General features: G+C 44.9%; 2 protein-coding genes across 2 annotated transcripts in view; both read right to left on the reverse strand.

The window, feature by feature from the left end:
• The window catches only part of LOC141106849 (uncharacterized), a 58,714-nt gene that overhangs the window by 32,987 nt on the left and 7,029 nt on the right, over positions 1–18,698 (reverse strand). The window contains exon 2 of the mRNA XM_073597778.1: positions 302–1,257. Coding sequence (XP_073453879.1) covers positions 302–1,257 — 956 coding nt within the window. The remainder of the gene's footprint in view (positions 1–301; positions 1,258–18,698) is intronic.
• On the reverse strand, positions 1,768–13,041 carry LOC141104906 (uncharacterized). The gene is made up of 6 exons (XM_073594710.1): positions 12,966–13,041; positions 3,537–3,726; positions 3,323–3,420; positions 3,036–3,242; positions 2,719–2,946; positions 1,768–2,595 (listed from the first exon to the last, which is right to left on the reverse strand). The coding sequence occupies exons 2-6, from the start codon at positions 3,568–3,570 to the stop codon at positions 2,392–2,394; spliced, it is 771 nt and encodes a 256-aa protein (XP_073450811.1). The 5' UTR covers positions 3,571–3,726; positions 12,966–13,041; the 3' UTR covers positions 1,768–2,391.

Raw genomic sequence — 18,698 nt, forward strand, 5'->3', positions numbered from 1 at the left:
AAGACAGGACTTCAGTGAGGAACAATTCCCTCACTCAGGACAGGAAAGTGGCTTCTCCCCCGTGTGTGATCTCTGATGTCTGGAAAGATGGGACTTCTGTGAAAAACATTTCCCACACTCAGGACAGGAATATGGCTTCTCCCCCATGTGAGATTTCTGATGATAGGAGAGACTGAACATAGCTGAAAAACATTTCCCGCACTCAGGACAAGAATACGGCTTCTCCCCCGTGTGCAATCTCTGATGTGTGGAAAGACTGGACTTCACCGAAAAACATTCCCCGCACTCAGGACAGGAATACGGCTTCTCCCCCGTGTGCACTCTCTGATGATTAGAAAGACGGGACTTCTGTGAAAAACATTTCCCGCACTCAGGACAGGAATACGGCTTCTCCCCCGTGTGCAATTTCTGATGATGGGAAAGATGGGACTTCTGTGAAAAACATTTCCTGCACTCAGGACAGGAATACGGCTTCTCCCCCGTGTGAGATCTCTGATGCTTGGAAAGACTGGACTTCACTGAAAAACATTTCCCGCACTCAGGACAGGAATATGGTTTTTCCCCCGTGTGCAATCTCTGATGCTTGGAAAGACTGGACTTCACTGAAAAACATTTCCCGCACTCAGGACAGGAATACGGCTTCTCCCCCGTGTGCAATCTGAGATGTCTGGTAAGACTGGACATCGCTGAAAAACATTTCCCGCACTCAGGACAGGAATAACGCTTCTCCTCCGTGTGCAATCTCTGATGATAGGAAAGACTGAACATCGCTGAAAAACATTTCCCGCACTCAGGACAGGAATACGGCTTCTCCCCCGTGTGCAATCTCATATGTGTGGTAAGACTGGACTTCCGTGAAAAACATTTCCCACACTCAGGACAGGGAAACCTTTTATTTGTTGGATTATCCCTCACAGTCTGAGGTTCCTCAGGATAAGAGGAATACGATGGTCCGGCACCGTCCCGCACAGTCTGAGGTTCCTCAGGATAAGAGGAATACGATGGTCCGGCACCGTCCCTCACAGTGTGAGGTTCCTCAGGATAAGAGGAATACGATGGTCCGGCACCGTCCCTCACAGTCTGAGGTTCCTCAGGATAAGAGGAATACGATGGTCCATCTACACTGTGTGGTGCCGGATGGACATTTGAGGTAGTCGGGTTTTCTCCTGGACTATACTGTGTGATGTCCTCATCTTCTACTTTACAGTCTGGAGACAAAGTGAGACAATCCTCTGAGGTTTTCCTCATCTCCCGTCCATCTACTAAAATAGAGATACAAAGATTATTACTAGACATGAGCAGATTGGTTCCCCTAAACCAGGACTCCGCCCACATCAGGCAGCTTTGTCTCTGAGGATCTTACAATTCCCCCCTCAAGGTAACTAGTAAATGGGTCCTCTGATCTCCTACCAGATAATTTCTTTATTCATGGACCTTAGTCAGAGAGTGAGGAAACAACGAGAACTGTCTTTTATAGGAGTGACAGTGATGAGGGGATTATAGGACGAGTGTCCCCTCCCCCTCTATCACTCATTGCCATCTTCCCAACACAAGAAGTCCTGCACTTCCTTATTTAGTCCATGATTTAGTCATGAATAACAGCGGGGCTGAGACCCACCAGAGGTCAGAGAGTGAGGATGGGGGGAGAACAACCAAGATGAAGACTGGACTGATCCTGAAGACCACCATCATTGGGTTATTGACTCCTCCCTCATTATCACTTTCTGTTTAAGGTTCCAAAGTTGGAGGATGTTATCACATTATTATCAACATGTAAAAGTCTGTGCTCCAATCAAATCATCAGATATAAAATGTCCAGCTGGTAGGAAATGGGTGTAACAAAAGAGAATACATATTATGTGTATATATAAGCAGTGGGTAGAGGGGAGAGAGCAGAAGTCAGGAGTATGTAATGTACAACATAGAGTATATAGTGCAGGGGTCAGGACTTATAATATTGGTGGCTTAATGTTTATTTGAGACAAGTTGCAGAGGTCCCACACCGCTGCCTCCCATCTCCTGAGACTGCACTCAGTGACTTGGGTCTGAGACTATACAGACATATCCCTCCACCCGGCACAGACAGCAAATAACAGAAAAGGTATTCCCGGGAGAATTACTCTGTCAGAGATCTTGCTAGACCCAGGACTTGAGGCAGAAGACCCAGGATACATACTCCAGGTGCCTAGGCTGAGCAACACCTATGGAGAAAATCTAAATTTTACTGCCAGCTGAACCCCAGAATCTCCATAAATCCAGTCTAGATACATAAATTGTGTCTGCAGCACAGAGAAGGAAGATTATCCGAGAGAAATACAGGAATACAGGACGGGGAACACAGCTCAGGAAAGTGACCAGGGGATTACAGGCTGATATCACCCAGTCCCCGCCCTACTCTGGACCAATCAGTGAGCAGTATGGGTGGAGGAATGGATTTAGTGTTAATGACCCACCTATGCTGATCTCTGTAGGAGTGTCCTCCTCTATAAATGTCCCCGTTATTCCATCCTCCTCCATAGACTGCTGATCATCCCTCACATACCTCTCTTCTTCTTCTGATTTAACCTCAAATTCTATATCAATTGGATCTCCACTCTAAATCAAGAAAATGAGAGAAAATATCATCTATAAAATAGAAGATTTATTATTGTGACATCATATAAAAAAAACACACATCCTCTCCAGAAGTCCATGTTCTAGATGCTCCGATCCACCAACCTTGTAACAGTGAGGGATGCTGTGATCTTCCTGTGTGGAATCCCGGGAATACAGAGGACGGGGACATCTCTCTGGTGGGTTTCTGTAGCTGGATGACTCTTCCATGGTGTCCTGGTACAGATCCTTGTAAACTTTTAGAGACTCAGACTCCTCTATCACCCCAACCTCATAATCCTCCTCTTTTATCTCTTTTTTAACCTCGACTTTAGAATCTCTCAGATTTCCACTCTGAATATATAATAAAAATGACATCAATGGTAACAATGCAGATAATGTACAGATCCTAATGATACTATCAGTGATTGTTCCTCATCTACCTGATGATAGTGAGAGATGGTGTGATCTTCCTGTGTGGAATCCCGGGAATACAGAGGACGGGAACATCTCTCTGGTGGGTTCCTGATATTAGGTGGCTCCATCATATCCCTGTGTCCTTCTGAAAAGTTTTTCATCAATCCATACTCCTCATCCTCCTCTTTATACTCTTCTTTAACATTAATATTATCATCCCCAAGGTTTCCACTCTGAAAATATAAAAAAATATTCATTGCAACAAACATGCTTGTGTATAAATCATAACTACCAATAATTGTCAATCATCTACCTGATGATGGTGAGGGATGGTGTGATCTTCCTGTGTAGAATCCCAGGAATACAGAGGACGGGGACATCTCTCTGGTGGGTTCCCATTACTGGATCCATCTGTAGGAAACACACACACTGACTGAATACATTGTTTCTATGTGTTTATCAGATGATGGGGGATCTAGGTGGATCCTCCGTACTGCTCTCTCCTTTACAATAAAGTCTCCTCTTACCCGGTGATGTGAGGGGCGGCTGATTGTCCATCATGATGTCCTTCCGAGCTCCGCTCACCTCTCCTGTCAGCAGCTCGATGATCTCTCTGGTGACTTCTAGAATCTTCTTTTTATTTCTCTATTCTATCAGGGAGGGAGGTGGAGGCAATGTGATGGTCAGATGATCTCCAGACTTCACAGGAGGAAAACTCTAGATTTGAACACAAATAGTAAAATCAAATGACATTCCCAGAATCCTCCTCACCTCACTGGTCAGGTCTCTTTTTATTTAAACCCCACTTCATGCTGAGGTTTCTGATATTACATACAATGCAGGTTCAACAGCCCTACTTGGAAAGTGAGGAGGCCAGGGGTCGGCCCACATCCTAAGAGCATTAGAAAAAAAAAGTCGGATAGAGAGATATTAGGAGGAGGCGCTATGAGGTCAGTGTGATGTCATAGGATTCTCTGACGCTGATTGGAGGGGCATTGGGAGGAGGGAGCTGTGGGGGGTGCTCTGTGAGGTTTCTGTACACAGAATCATTTCTCCTGGGTGCGCCCCTCCTCTCCTAAACTGGAAGATGATTTTTGTCTTTGGGCTTTGTCAGGACACATCATATTCCTGTGATCTACGTGTACTCTGGAGATTTTACTGATCACATTTTAGGATGAATATCTGAGACTGGGATCATTATGGGAAAATAAATTACGGACATTTACTGAAAATTAAATTTTTCTTTTTTTCTTCTTATTTGCATCTCATAAAATAAATACATATTCCAATCCCTCCTAAATAAACCGCCCAACCCCCACCACTAATAAAATTACTATAATCCGCTTGTCAGGAGTGTGTTTTGCTCCTACTCCTAATTCCTGCATCCAGGTTTTGGCTGTGATGCATTCTTCTGTCTGTCTGTCCCACCTGTAAGGTAATTGATGTGGTCAGTCTCTGGGTGGAGACCCAACCTGATTTAAGCCAGCCAAGCCTGCAGTCTCATGCTTGTGATATTGCGTTTGTAACATGTGCTCCAAGCTCTCTGTTTGTCTGCCCTACTCTGGTGTTGGAATTCCCTCGTTGATGACCTTGGTTCAGATATCGACTACTTTCTGAACTCTGTTTGCCTTTTGACTGTGGATTTGACCCTGACTATTCTGAACCTTGCCTGCCTTGTACCTGGACTATCGTTGGAACCACTCTGTCTGTCTGCCAACCTGCAAATACCTGGTTGCTGTGCTCAGTTTGTTCCTGCTCAGGCGTGGTGGCCAGGCACTATAGCATTCTGTAAATCCTGGGGGGCAACTGAGTACAGGTAGGCCTGCTTGCCTTATGGAAAAGGGGGCTTCTATAGGTGAAGAACACAGAAGCCAGCTATAGTGTCTGACCACCTGCGTTAGGGGTAAGCGTGACATTGTTAGTATAGATGTAGAAAATGTACAATAGACGGATGAGATGAGAAGGTCACTGGTGGAAAAGGTGACACATCTCCAAAATGAAGGAAATGTTTAAGCCCTGTAAGTGGGGGGGGGGATGTTCTGACCCTGAAGGGGTTCATCTACTGTACATTTCCACAATATTAATGACTGGGGGGCACATGTCTGGGGTTCTTTCTATAAGTGAATTTTTGATTTAAGTGGGCGTCCTTTGGCTCTGCACAAAGAGATTGCAAAAAGCGAGAATATACAGCAAACTACTTTGATAAAACACCAAACAGGGGGCGCATGCTCAGCGCTGAGCGAGATGGACGCCTGACACAGTAGCTCCGCACACCGCGGGACATGATTGGCTCACAGAGGGCTATAAATGGCCTTACACCCGACACTTCTAACACCCCTCGAGGCACAAAGACACAGTGCATGCCGTTGTTGAAGAAAAAATCCCGGGGCCCGCTCAGAATTCTCTAACCCACTATCTCCTCTGCACCAGGGAACAATACAGCATGTCCCAAAATGGCGCCGTGGCCCGAGCACATTCTCCTGCTCCAGCGGCCCCCTCTGTGCCTTCTGTTCCTGGCTCACCTTCGGATCCTGGCAGTGAGTACACCTCTTCTCTATCTAAAGCTGACCTAGATGCTAGCCTAGAAAAGATGTATAATAGACTGGCAACAAAGTTCCAAACAGAAACGCACAAGACCTCCCATGCACTGTCACAGGAGATTGCAGCTCTGGGTACTAGAACTGACATGCTGGAAACTAAACACGATGAACTGGCCCTGGCTTATAATGAGCTCAGTCCAGAGCATGAAATGTTAACAACGTTAACAACAGCATTTGATCAAATCAGGTTGAAGATCTGGACAACAGGAATAGATGCAATAATCTGCAATTGCGAGGTATTCCAGAGTCGGTAACAGATTTGATTCACACTGTCATCAGGCTGTTCAAGTCTCTCCTTCCAAAATGTGAATCTGCGGCCTTTAGGTGTGGCAGGTTTCACAGGGCCCTCAGACCAAAACCTCCAGCAGACAAACTGCCGCGTGACATAATCCTTTGTATGAAGGATTTCCTGACGAAAGAAGACATTTTAAGGGCTGCTAGAAACACCCTACGCATCGCCCTTGATGATTACACTGTTCAGAACTATCCGGATATCTCACTAGCCACATTGGACAGACACAGGGGCATGAAGGAGGTCACTGTAACACTTTAAGCAGCCCGGATCCGATACATATTTCCCATTTAAATTGGTGGGTTCCTCATAATGGCTCCACTTATGCTGCCACCACAGTTCTGGAGGGTCAGGAGATCCTGGTGAAATTGGGCCACATGGAAGCTGAAGCGGTGCCCTGCCATCCCTTGACCCCCCCAGGCAATCTCAAATCTGGCACATGCCACCTACCAGACACGACAGAAGGAGAATTCGATATGATAACGCTTAACCGGGGACATAGCTAACTTCATCGCATCAATACAGCTATCTCTACGATCTGCCCCGTTGGATTCAGCGACGACGCACCCTCAGTCTCAAGGCACCCACTTTGTCAGGAGCCTGTCCCTTGGTGCTGCTGCATGACATCCCCACCCAGCAACTTTACCACTTTTTAAATCTTTTTTTTACAGCTAGGTTCCTCACACTGGTCCCCTCTTTTGGTTTGGGCACAAGATCAGTGGTGCTGCTGGGTTCGAGACTTGGTTGTCTCGGTTGTAACATTCTATTTTCAGGATACAAAAATGTTCCTGATCCTGTTCATTTTTTGTTCATTTTCTTTTTTTTTTTTGGACTCTTTTTTTTCTCAGGTTTGAATCCTCAACTGATTATAGTCATTCTTGTCCTGACAGGCGTTTTTGGAGTAGGTGAGGTCATAAGGCCTCTATCCGCTGTTTTAAATGTTCCTCTATGGTCTGCAATCTGTTACAAATGCAGTATTGGGGCTTTGTGGAGTTAGGTTCCATATTTGATAGTAGCCTACAAGCCTATTCTTCACTCATTCAGCTGAACGCCCCCCCTAATCTTAGTAATGGCGATTAATTGCATCTCGCATAACGTCAAAGGCTTCAACTCTCCCTATTAAGAGGAGTAAAGCCTTCTCCCACTATAAGCGACTTAATGCTAAAATTCTACTGATTCAAGAGACACACTTCTCGCAAAACTCCCATCCCAAGTTCTTTCATAGAACTTTCCCACAAGCTTTCTACACACTTCATTCATCGAAGAGTAGGGGTGCTGCCATATTTTTACACGCCTCCTTTCCTATGGATGTGCGTCAGATTTACAAAGATAAGGAAAGTCGCTATGTTATAATAAAGGGAGGATATTCATAACCGGGAGCTTACCATAGCTAGTGTTTATGCCCCCAACGAATCCTCTGCCTCCTTCTTCACATCCTTTTTTGATATTTTAGCAAAATATCAATCCCCCCCATATGATTATAGGGGGAGATTTTATCATGGTAGCGAACCCCACACTAGACAGGGTGCACGGCCTCCACTGGTTCCAGGGCTTTCCCTAAATCCATTTCCCGTAAACTCCTGGAATTCCAACTAGTGGACACATGGTGGGTACACACAACATAGGAGCAAAAGAATATACGTTCTACTCTCATCCGCACAACAGTTACGCAAGACTAGACTATATTCTCTCCACTCCTATTATCCTTGCTATCTCTCAGACAGCCTCCATTTATAACTGTGCATGGTCTGACCACCACATAACCTCCTTCACCACAGAATTTATTAAACTAGCCCCTACACCATTTATGCGGAGACTCAATGAGGCACTTCTTTCTGACTTGGCGGGTGAATCTGAGGTTTCTCAATCTATAGATACCTACTTTGCCCTAAACGCCCTCCCTGGGACCCCCATTTCTACAGTGTGGGTCGCTCATAAGGCAGTTGCTGCGGGGTAAACTTATCAGTTTAGCTACTGCCCACAATAAAACTAATAAGAAAAAAATAGTACAGCTCTCTGCGGAGCTGGACAGTTTATATAAAAATTCCGCAGCCCTGACTTTAGTCTACCAGACTGTCCATCGAGCAAAAAACGCCTTGAATTTGACTCGCTACTCTCAGCTAAAGTGGAGAAGGGCCCTGCGATGGTCCAAGGCAAGATGTCTATTGCACAGTAATGCCCTGTCTGAAAATGGTGACGTAAAACGCGTACGTCGGGACTATAAACGGGGCAGTAGCCAATAGCTTTCGTCTCTTAATTTATTCTGAGCATGGGTGGCACTTTGTGCATCGGATTTGTCTACATTTTGTTGTCGGAAAATTTTATAGCCTGCTCTCAAACTTTGTGTGTCGGAAATTCAGACGGAAAAAGTCCGATGGAGCCCACACACGATCGGAATTTCCAACAAAACAATCCGATCGCACTTTTTTCCTGTCGGAAAATCCGACCGTGTGTACAGGGCATTACACCGCCTCAACCATGTTCGCTAGGAAACTGAACCAGCCTTTCCACCCTCCGCACGTTTATAAATTGACTACCCCTTCGGGCATAATTACATCTCACCCTCAAGAAGTCTTAAAAATTTTTACTCAACATTACTTGGACCCCCCCAGTCTGGACCATCAGATGAGGTGTAAGAGTCCAGGGCTTACTAAGTATGCACCAATTGCGCGTTGCCACAAGAGGAAATCCGTTCCAACTGAGCATGCGCTAAAGACGCCTCAGCGCGCCAACCCGCACCTGCGCAGAAGACCTGATGAAAAACGGCAGGAATATGCCCAGGAAGCGGACAGGAAGTGACCTCAACCTGATGGAAAAAGGTGGGAAAATGCCCAGGAGGCGCCCAGGAAGTTACCTCAAACTTCCCTATATAAGCCCAGCCCAGACACTGTCAAATTGCTGGATTATCTTCAGTCCCCCCCTTGTTCCTGTGCTAGTGTGTGATCTGTCTGAACTTGTTGTGACCTGGAAACCTATTTGACTACTCTTGATTCCTGCTTGCCATTGACCTCGGATTTGTACCTTGACCATTCTACTTCTTTAATACACTCATATGCAGCCAATCACCTGTTTGTTAACTTCCCGCCTCCCTCCCTGCAACTCCTGCGTTACACGCTGTGCCTCCCTCCGATCTGTCTGTGTAAGATCAACCAGCAACTATGTAATACAATACGACCTCAGGAAGACGACAGATTTGTCGAAACGGCGCAGGGAGGAGCGGCGTGCTGACGTCACCACCACACCACGCTGAACCCGGAAGGAACAGGCAGCAGCTGAAGCCGGCCGGCGCTTATTTGATTCTAGAGGCGAATTTTAACTGCACACATTATACCATCTGCCGCGTACGGGCATCATTTGCTGAGGTTGTGGGGAGACCTGTATATTCCCTGTGCCGTTTATGACTGCCATAATAGCAGTCATTGGGATCTGGTAAGCGCATCTGATATTCCACCTTGGGTGTGAAGAGTCATAGAGGATTCCCCATCTGCATCTTCCCCTCCTTCTGCACTTTTGTGGCACTTTTCCATCACGGATCCCCCCCTTTTTTGTTGTTTTACGTATTCTGGACTTTATATTTATTTTTGGGATGTTTTCACTGAATATATTACCATATTCACTTTTGGCAATTAATCATTACTAATTTCCTGGTTATCAGTATATGAATTTGCTTTTACTAATGTGTTTATTCACTTTTGATTGTTTGTTTACTGCATATGAGTGTATTAATTTTGCTTCTATCTCCACGTATACTCACTTTAATATTTATTCATTCATTTAGTGGTTTGTTCAATCCTATCCTATTCACTTTTGAGTGATTTTGTTTCAGATTACATTTTAGCGCCGCATCTTTGTTTAACTTTTTATGATGAGATTTGGAGACTAGATCTTGGTGCAGGCTGCTTTCGTTGTCACAACATATTTGTTTGATCATAAACCCAGAGCGCAGCTTTTAACTTGGTTTTTCTATCATTCTACTTCTTTGCCCCTTTTGTACTCAGCTGCCAGATTGGAACTGACCCCGGCTTGGTTCTTGACCATTTTTCTTCTGATTAACCCTTTTATACTTCGTTGCCAAACTGGACTTGACCTTGGCTCGGATCTCGGACAAAGGCTTGCACAGTGCTCCACACCCCTGGCACCCGTGCCACTCGGTGTCCACCAAGTCTCTGTCTACATCTCCAGAGGCTTCAAGGACCCGAGGTGCAAGGGAGGCCTCCCCACTACTTCGGTCTCATCTCAGGTACATGGCACGCGTGACATGAGGCTTTGTTCTGGTTTAACTCTATCCCAATCCCGACTCTCACAATTAGACAAACTTAATTCACCTATTTCCCAATCAGAAGTGCTGAATGTCATCAAGGCACTAAAGACAGGTTCTTCCCCCGGGCCTGATGGTTTTTCTACCATATATTATAAAAAAATTTGCCTCCCAACTGTCTCCCAGGCTGGTTCGACTTTTTAACTTTGTCCTACAAGATAACAGCTTTCCGGAGGAAATGCTGTTAGCAAACATGTCGCTCATCCCTAAGCAGAATAAGGACCACACTCACCCCCAGAATTTTAGGCCCATATCGGTTATCAGTGACCTGAAAATTTTCAGTAGGATCTTAGCCGATAGACTCGCAGGAGTGATTTCCTCACTAATTTCCCCTTACCAGTCAGGGTTTATCCCCCACCACCTTATAACAGACAATATCCGCCTAGCCACAGATATTGTTCAGGATGCAAACCTTTTCTCCATGAAACTGTTCACGTTAAGTTTAGACATTCGTAAAGCTTTTGACAGTGTGTCTTGGAGCTATGCGTTTCTCCTACTAAAGCGCTATGGATTTCAGGGTGATTTCCTACAGGCTCTATATCAAAACCCCAGCAGGCGTGTCAAAATCCCCGGATGTAGCTCAGTTTTTCCGGCTTGGTAGGAGTGCCCACTGTCCCCACTCATTTTCGCTCTGGCTATTGAGCCCCTAGCCATTGCCATACTGCAGCGCCCAGATATTCCGGGCTACAACAAAGCTTCCTTTACTTATAAATTCTGCATGTATGCGGATGATGTGCTTTGTGTGTCAGAAAATCCGAAGGAAAATGTCCGATGGAGCCCACACACGGTCGGAATTTCCGACAACACGCTCCAATCAGACATTTTCATCCATCGGAAAATCCGACCGTGTGTACGGGGCATTAGGCAAACAGCGATTAAATTATTTTATGTTTGGGAAAGATCTACCCACAGACTTCCACATCTTGTTTCCGAGGATGTGCTCTTCCAGGTTTTTTTTTTGCACGTGTTCTGGGAATGTGAAGCTCTGCAACCTACTTGGAGGGCAACTATGGAGCTAATGGATAAGCTGGCGGGGAGGCACATGGCTCTGACACATACTCACTGTCTACTATTTGAAAAAATCCCTGATATCCCGAAACCCCCTAATGAAACTATTACACACTATTTGTATTGCGCTGCATTGGGCAATCGCCCTTAACTGGAAGTCGAACACAGTCCCATTCTCACAAGTTATCTCTCGAGTTGATCAAATAATGTAATCTGAAAAAAATATTTCACACACTGCATGACTCCATCCCTATGTATGACGCTAAATGGAACCCTTGGTTCACTTTTCATCTACAAGAATTACCTGAGTTATGGTTTTCTTTTTATTTCTGTTGTTTTTGACTTTTCTGGTTGCAGTCTTGTTTGACATACCATATATAGCTGATAAGAACATATAGCATTAAGATTGTCATGTTTAACCTTGAATACTTATCTATTTGGACGATCATTGTCTAACTCTGTAACCCAAATTATTTTTCAATAAGTAGTTTTATATCCCATGCCATTTTGTACTGCAAACTTCCTTTTCTCAATAAAAAAATGCTTAGTAATAAAAAAAAAAAAAAAAACACCAAACAGACTGCAGGTGACCTTGTTTCCCTATCTAGCTCTCCTTCCTCTCTATAACATGTGCTTTCTATCAATCCTTCTAATTTACTAACAGACATATCAGCCTGGATGTCACAACACTTCCTCAAACTCAATCTATCCAAAACCGAGCTCATAATATTTCCTCCCCCACGTGCGCCTTCCCCCTGACTTCTCTGTCAAGATCGATGGCACAACCATCAACATGTCCCCACAAGCCAGGGTGCTAGGTGCAATCCTGGACTCTAAACTCTCCTTTCAGCCCCACATCCAATCAATGTCCAATCAATGTCCAAAGCTTTCCGCGTCAACCTCCGCAACATCTCCAAATTACGTCCCTTCCTAACCAATGACCTCACAAAGCTACTGATTCAATCCCGGGTTATCTCTTGCCTTGACTACTGCAAGTCCCTCCTCACCAAATTGCCTTTATATAGGCTATCCCCCCTTCAGCCCATCATGAATTCTGTTGCCAGACTCATCCACCTTACCAACCATTCAATGTCTGCTGCTCCTCTCTGCCAATCTTCTGCTTACCCAAAAAATTAAATTCAAAATACTAACAACTTAGAAAGTCACCCAGAACTCGGCCCCCAACTATATGACTAACCTAGTCTCACAATACCAACCAAATCATTCTCTTCGATCCTCCCAAAACCTCCTGTTCTCTAGCTCCCTCATCACTTCCTCCTATGCTCATCTTCAGGACTTCTACCGAGCCTCTCCCATCCTTTGGAACTCCCTATCCCAATTTGTCTGACTATCTCCTACTCTGTCCACTTTAAGACGATCCCTGAAAACCCTTCTCCTATGAGAAGCCTATCCTGCCCCCACCTAACAACTGGACTTTTATTTTCTCCATCAGCCCATCTCCCACAGTTATTAACTTTTGTATCACTTGACCCTCCCTCTTAGATTGTAAGCTCTAAGGAGCAGGGCCCTCTGATTCCTCCTGTATTATATTGTATTGTAACTGTACTGTTTGTCCTCATGTTGTGCAAACTGTGGGTGCTATATAAATCCTGTATAATAATAATATATGTGTGTATCATCATCTGCTGGAGATAAAAGACATCACAGTGACTATGGAGGAAGAGGACGGACATGATGGGGGGTTACTGGGTGTAAATAGAAAATAAGATCTTATTACCTCTTCTGCTGCCAATTTCAGCAACGTCACCTCTACGTCGTATCACAAGGAGCTTTCTTCCTGTACCTGACATCACTTCCTGTCTTCCATAGAGACTTCCTGTCTGGGTAGAAGTGAGAAGATCACCATCTTGTGGAGCTCAGAGGAACTTCAGCCCTGAGAAACGCCTCGTAGTGTGAACACGGCCTTGTGCTCTGTGTGTATATACTGTATATCCTTATAGATGTGTAGTGCTCCCCCCACAGAGAGCGATGATATTAACCGGTTCTTTCCCATACAGTACAGAGGCCCCCCAGTCACACAAGCAACAGTCCATTCACTCCGGCTCCAATTAACAGTCTCAGGGTTTGTCTTTTTGTAAAGTATTGCTTGTAGAATCTGTAAAAGGAGAGATATTGGGACAGAGGCATAATAGGGGGTCATAATTGTGACCTGGCCCCATGCTTCAGGGGGTCCGTGTGGCTCCCCTGTCATATTTGTCTACACTTGGATAGGAGGGGGGGGGGGTAGATTTGCACCTCATCCCTTTAAACCCGAACACATATTAACTATACAGGTTCTGTGGCTGGTTAAGGTGGTAATTAAACTCATTTGTTGCCTTATCTGCATTTAATTAGCCTCAGAACCTGGGTAATTCATATGTGTTCGGGTTTGAAGGGATGAGGTGGCAACCCTAAGGGGGGGCGGCATACACAGGAATCTTCACACGGCATACACAGGAACTCATATGAGTGTTTCGTTTGCACATTTTGTGATCACCATCATTCTGCTTTTTGTTTTTTTTTAGGTTTTGTTACTTCATATCTTGTGACATTCTGCTTCTATATTTATGACTCATAACATTGTCATTTATAGGATTTAAACCTTGTTTTATTTTTTCACTTGGTTTACTGGATCGCTTTTGTCATTTTCCCTGTTTTGAGGTTTAGGGACTTTGCTTTAGTTTTCTACTTACACTTTTCACCACTACTGATTGTTATTTTATTCAATTTTTTTTCTTTCATTTTTGGATTTACATATTCAGCACCGCACCCACCCCACGTTTTACACTGATTTGAATTTTGTATTTAGGACTTTCGGTGCTGGCAGGTTCATACATACACAATTTTTCACTTTTCATAATTATTTTATTTTCAAGTGCAGCGTTAACCATTCGATTTTTCCACTACCATTACACACTCCTGTCCCCTGCATTCTGTACATTACACACTACTGTCCCCTGCATTCTGTACATTACACACTCCTGTCCCTTGCATTCTGTACTTTACACACTCCTGTCCCCTGCATTCTGTGCATTACACACTCCTATCCCCTGCCATCTGTGCATTACACACTCCTGTCCTCTACATTCTGTACATTACACACTCCTGTCCCCTGCATTCTGTACATTACACACTCCTGTCCCCTACATTCTGTACATTACACACTCCTGTCCCCTGCATTCTGTACATTACACACTCCTGTCCCCTACATTCTGTGCATTACACACTCCTGTCCCCTGCATTCTGTACATTACACAATCCTGTCCCCTGCATTCTGTACATTACACACTCCTGTCCCCTGCATTCTGTGCATTACACACACCTGTCCCCTACATTCTGTACATTACACACTCCTGTCCCCTATATTCTGTACATTACACACTCCTGTCCCCTGCATTCTGTGCATTACACACTCCTATCCCCTGCCATCTGTGCATTACACACTCCTGTCCTCTACATTCTATGCATTACAACTCCTGTCCCCTGCATTCTGTGCATTACACACACCTGTCCCCTGCATTCTGTATATTACACATTCCTGTCCTCTACATTCTGTACATTACACACTCCTGTTCTCTACATTCTATGCATTACACACTCCTGTCCCCTGCATTCTGTGCATTACACACTCCTGTCCCCTGCATTATGTGCATTACACACTCCTGTCCCTTGCATTCTGTACATTACACACTCCTGTCCCCTGCATTCTGTACATTACTCACTCCTGTCCCCTGCATTCTGTACATTACACACTCCTGTCCCCTGTATTCTGTACATTACACACTCCTGTCCCCTGCATTCTGTACATTACACACTCCTGTCCCTTGCATTCTGTACATTACACACTCCTGTCCCCTGCATTCTGTACATTACACACTCCTGTCTCCTACATTCTGTACATTACTCACTCCTGTCCCCTGCATTCTGTACATTACACACTCCTGTCCCCTGCATTCTGTACATTACACACTCCTGTCCCCTGCATTCTGTACATTTCACACTCCTGTCCCCTGCATTCTGTACATTATACACTCCTGTCCCCAGCATTCGGTACATTACACACTCCTGTCCCCTTCATTCTGTGCATTACACACTCCTGTCCCCTGCATTCTGTGCATTACACACTCTTGTCCCCTGCATTCTGTACATTACACACTCCTTTCCCCTGCATTCTGTACATTACACACTCCTGTCCCCTGCGTTCTGTGCATTACACACTCCTGTCCCCTGCGTTCTGTACATTTCACACTCCTGTCCCCTGCATTCGGTACATTACACACTCCTGTCCCCTTCATTCTGTGCATTACACACTCCTGTCCCCTGCATTCTGTGCATTACACACTCCTGTCCCCTGCGTTCTGTACATTTCACACTCCTGTTCCCTGCATTCGGTACATTACACACTCCTGTCCCCTTCATTCTGTGCATTACACACTCCTGTCCCCTGCGTTCTGTACATTTCACACTCCTGTCCCCTGCATTCGGTACATTACACACTCCTGTCCCCTTCATTCTGTGCATTACACACTCCTGTCCCCTGCATTCTGTGCATTACACACTCTTGTCCCCTGCGTTCTGTTCATTACACACTCCTGTCCCCTGAATTTGGTACATTACACACTCCTGTCCCCTTCATTCTGTGCATTACACACTCCTGTCCCCTGCATTCTGTGCATTACACACTCTTGTCCCCTGCGTTCTGTACATTTCACACTCCTGTCCCCTGAATTTGGTACATTACACACTCCTGTCCCCTTCATTCTGTGCATTACATACTCCTGTCCCCTGCATTCTGTGCATTACACACTCCTGTCCCCTGCGTTCTGTACATTACACACTCCTGTCCCCTGCATTCTGTACATTACACACTCCTGTCCCCTGCGTTCTGTACATTACACACTCCTGTCCCCTGCATTCTGTACATTACACACACCTGTCCCCTGCATTCTGTACATTACACACTCTTGTCCCCTGCATTCTGTGCATTACACACTCCTATCCCCTGCCATCTGTGCATTACACACTCCTGTTCTCTACATTCTATGCATTACACACTCCTGTCCCCTGCATTCTGTACATTACAGACTCCTGTCCCCTGCATTCTGTACACTACACACTCCTGTACCCTACATTCTGTACATTACTCACTCCTGTCCCCTGCATACTGTACATTACACACTCCTGTCCCCTGCATTCTGTACATTTCACACTCCTGTCCCCTGCATTCTGTTGATTACACACTCTTGTCCCCTGCATTCTGTACATTACACACTCCTGTCCCCTTCATTCTGTACATTACACACTCCTGTCCCCTTCATTCTGTACATTACACACTCCTGTCCCCTGCATTCTGTTGATTACACACTCCTGTCCTCTACATTCTGGACATTACACACTCCTGTCCCCTGCATTCTGTACATTACACACTCCTGTCCCCTGCATTCTGTACATTACACACTCCTGTCTGACACTAAATAGTGCAAGAGTATGGTGGAATATCCAAGACAGTGGCAGAAAACTAACACTGCACATCACCCTAAACACACCATCCCCACCGTGAAACATGGTGCTGGCAGCTTCATGTGGTGGGGATGCTTTTCTTCAGGAGGGACAGGGAAGCTGGTCAGAGTTGATGGGAAGATGGATGGAGCCAAATAGAGGGCAATCTTAGAAGAAAAATTTGACAGACCTAGCCGGGACAGAGGCTTTTGGAGAGGACTGAATGCAGGCCTCTTGCCTTTCGACTATGGGCCCTGGATTTTAAGGGAACAATACTCTTTGTGAGGTGTATGCCTGGGGACCCTGAACTAATGTTACTTTGGATTCAAGTCCATGTCCCCCCAAAACACAAAACTCTGGGAACCCCGTATGTGCCATATTATAAATAGTATTGTGGGGATATCTATTTATATCACGCCCAGCCGTATGCCAGAGAACTGAACAGTGGTGTAGGTTTGTGTTTGGAGTACGAGAAACCCATAAAAATCTCACCTTGACTTACATCTCCGAAAACCATATAAATACATGTTTATGGAATAAAGGATTCAACATTGGCAGCCTTTCTTATTTTCCTGTATAAATTGTATTAGTATTAAAAGTTGATATTATTATACATTTATTTTGAATGTTTTTGAAGAATACCTTCATTCTGGGCCTAACCTCCCACCTCATAAATGGTATCAGATGACTTTGACCTGAACACGTCCTTATACCACCATGTTGGCAATGTGCAGTGAGTCTCTTTAAACATGTTGTCTCATGCTGTTGTGTACCGTTTGCTGTGCTAGTTTGGGGTTGGGCTGTATTCCACTGTTCTATTGTGTTTGTCTGCCTTGGATCACAGGATGTGTATCTCTATGGAGGGAGGGGGGATTCCTCCAGCAGCCCCCTGCTGATAAGACTGTGTACTGATAAGTTTAAACACACCTGACCTGTGTGTCCATTGTCATTGGACAGTTTAACCCGCCCCCTTTTCAAGGGTGGGGGGGAAAGAGTCTCTGAGTTATTTTATCTGTTGTGTCCGTGTGTGAAAAAAATGAGTTGATTCCTGGTTGACCCTCAAGACAGAGCATCTTGTCTCGTATTTGGGGGGAGAGTTATTCATATGGGTTTCTTGTTCGGCTGATCGGAGTTTTCGGTAGCTGCCTTGGTGTTCAGGAAGGGAATGTACTAAACGACTTTAACCCCTTTCATACTCGGGGTGTCATTACAAAAACCTGTTAGAGTCTGCAAAAAACTTGAAACTGGGGCGGAGGTTCACCTTCCAGCAGGAAACAACCCTAAACATACAGCCAGAGCTACAATGGAAAGGTTTAGATCAAAGCATATTCATGTGTTAGAATGGCCCAGTCACAGTGCAGACCTAAATCACATTAAGAATCTGTGACAAGACTTGAAAATTGCTGTTCACAGACGCTCTCCATTCAATCTGCCAAATATTTTGCAAAGAAGAATGGGCAGAAATGTCCCTCTCTAGATGTGCAAAGCTGGTAGAGACATCCCCAAAAAGACTTGCAGCTGTAATTGCAGAGAAAGGGGGTTCTACAAAGTGACTCCGGGGGGCGCCATACAAATGTCCCCCCCCCCACTTTTCACATATTTATTTGTATCATTTATAATTTTCCTTCCACTTCACAATTATGTGACACTTTGTGTTGGTCTATAACATAAAATCCCAATAAAATACATTTACGTTTTTGGTTGTGACATTAAAAAATGTGGGAGATTTCAAGGGGTATGAATACTTTTTCAAGGCGCTGTAGCAGATCCTTAGAGAAGCCTGCGTGCTGTTTTTTTTTTTTTGGATAGAAGTTGGCATGGAAATGTAATTTGCAGCAATTTTAAACTTTTTTCCTTCATAAAGGTCGGCGTTGCTGCAGCACTTTCTGTACATCACAGAGATATCCCCCTTCACAAGAAGGATTAGGACCCCCCAGACATGTTATTTAACCGCTTCAGATCCGGGCCATTG

Source organism: Aquarana catesbeiana, linkage group LG08, assembly GCF_042186555.1.
Source record: "Aquarana catesbeiana isolate 2022-GZ linkage group LG08, ASM4218655v1, whole genome shotgun sequence".
Taxonomy (NCBI): Eukaryota; Metazoa; Chordata; class Amphibia; order Anura; family Ranidae; genus Aquarana; species Aquarana catesbeiana.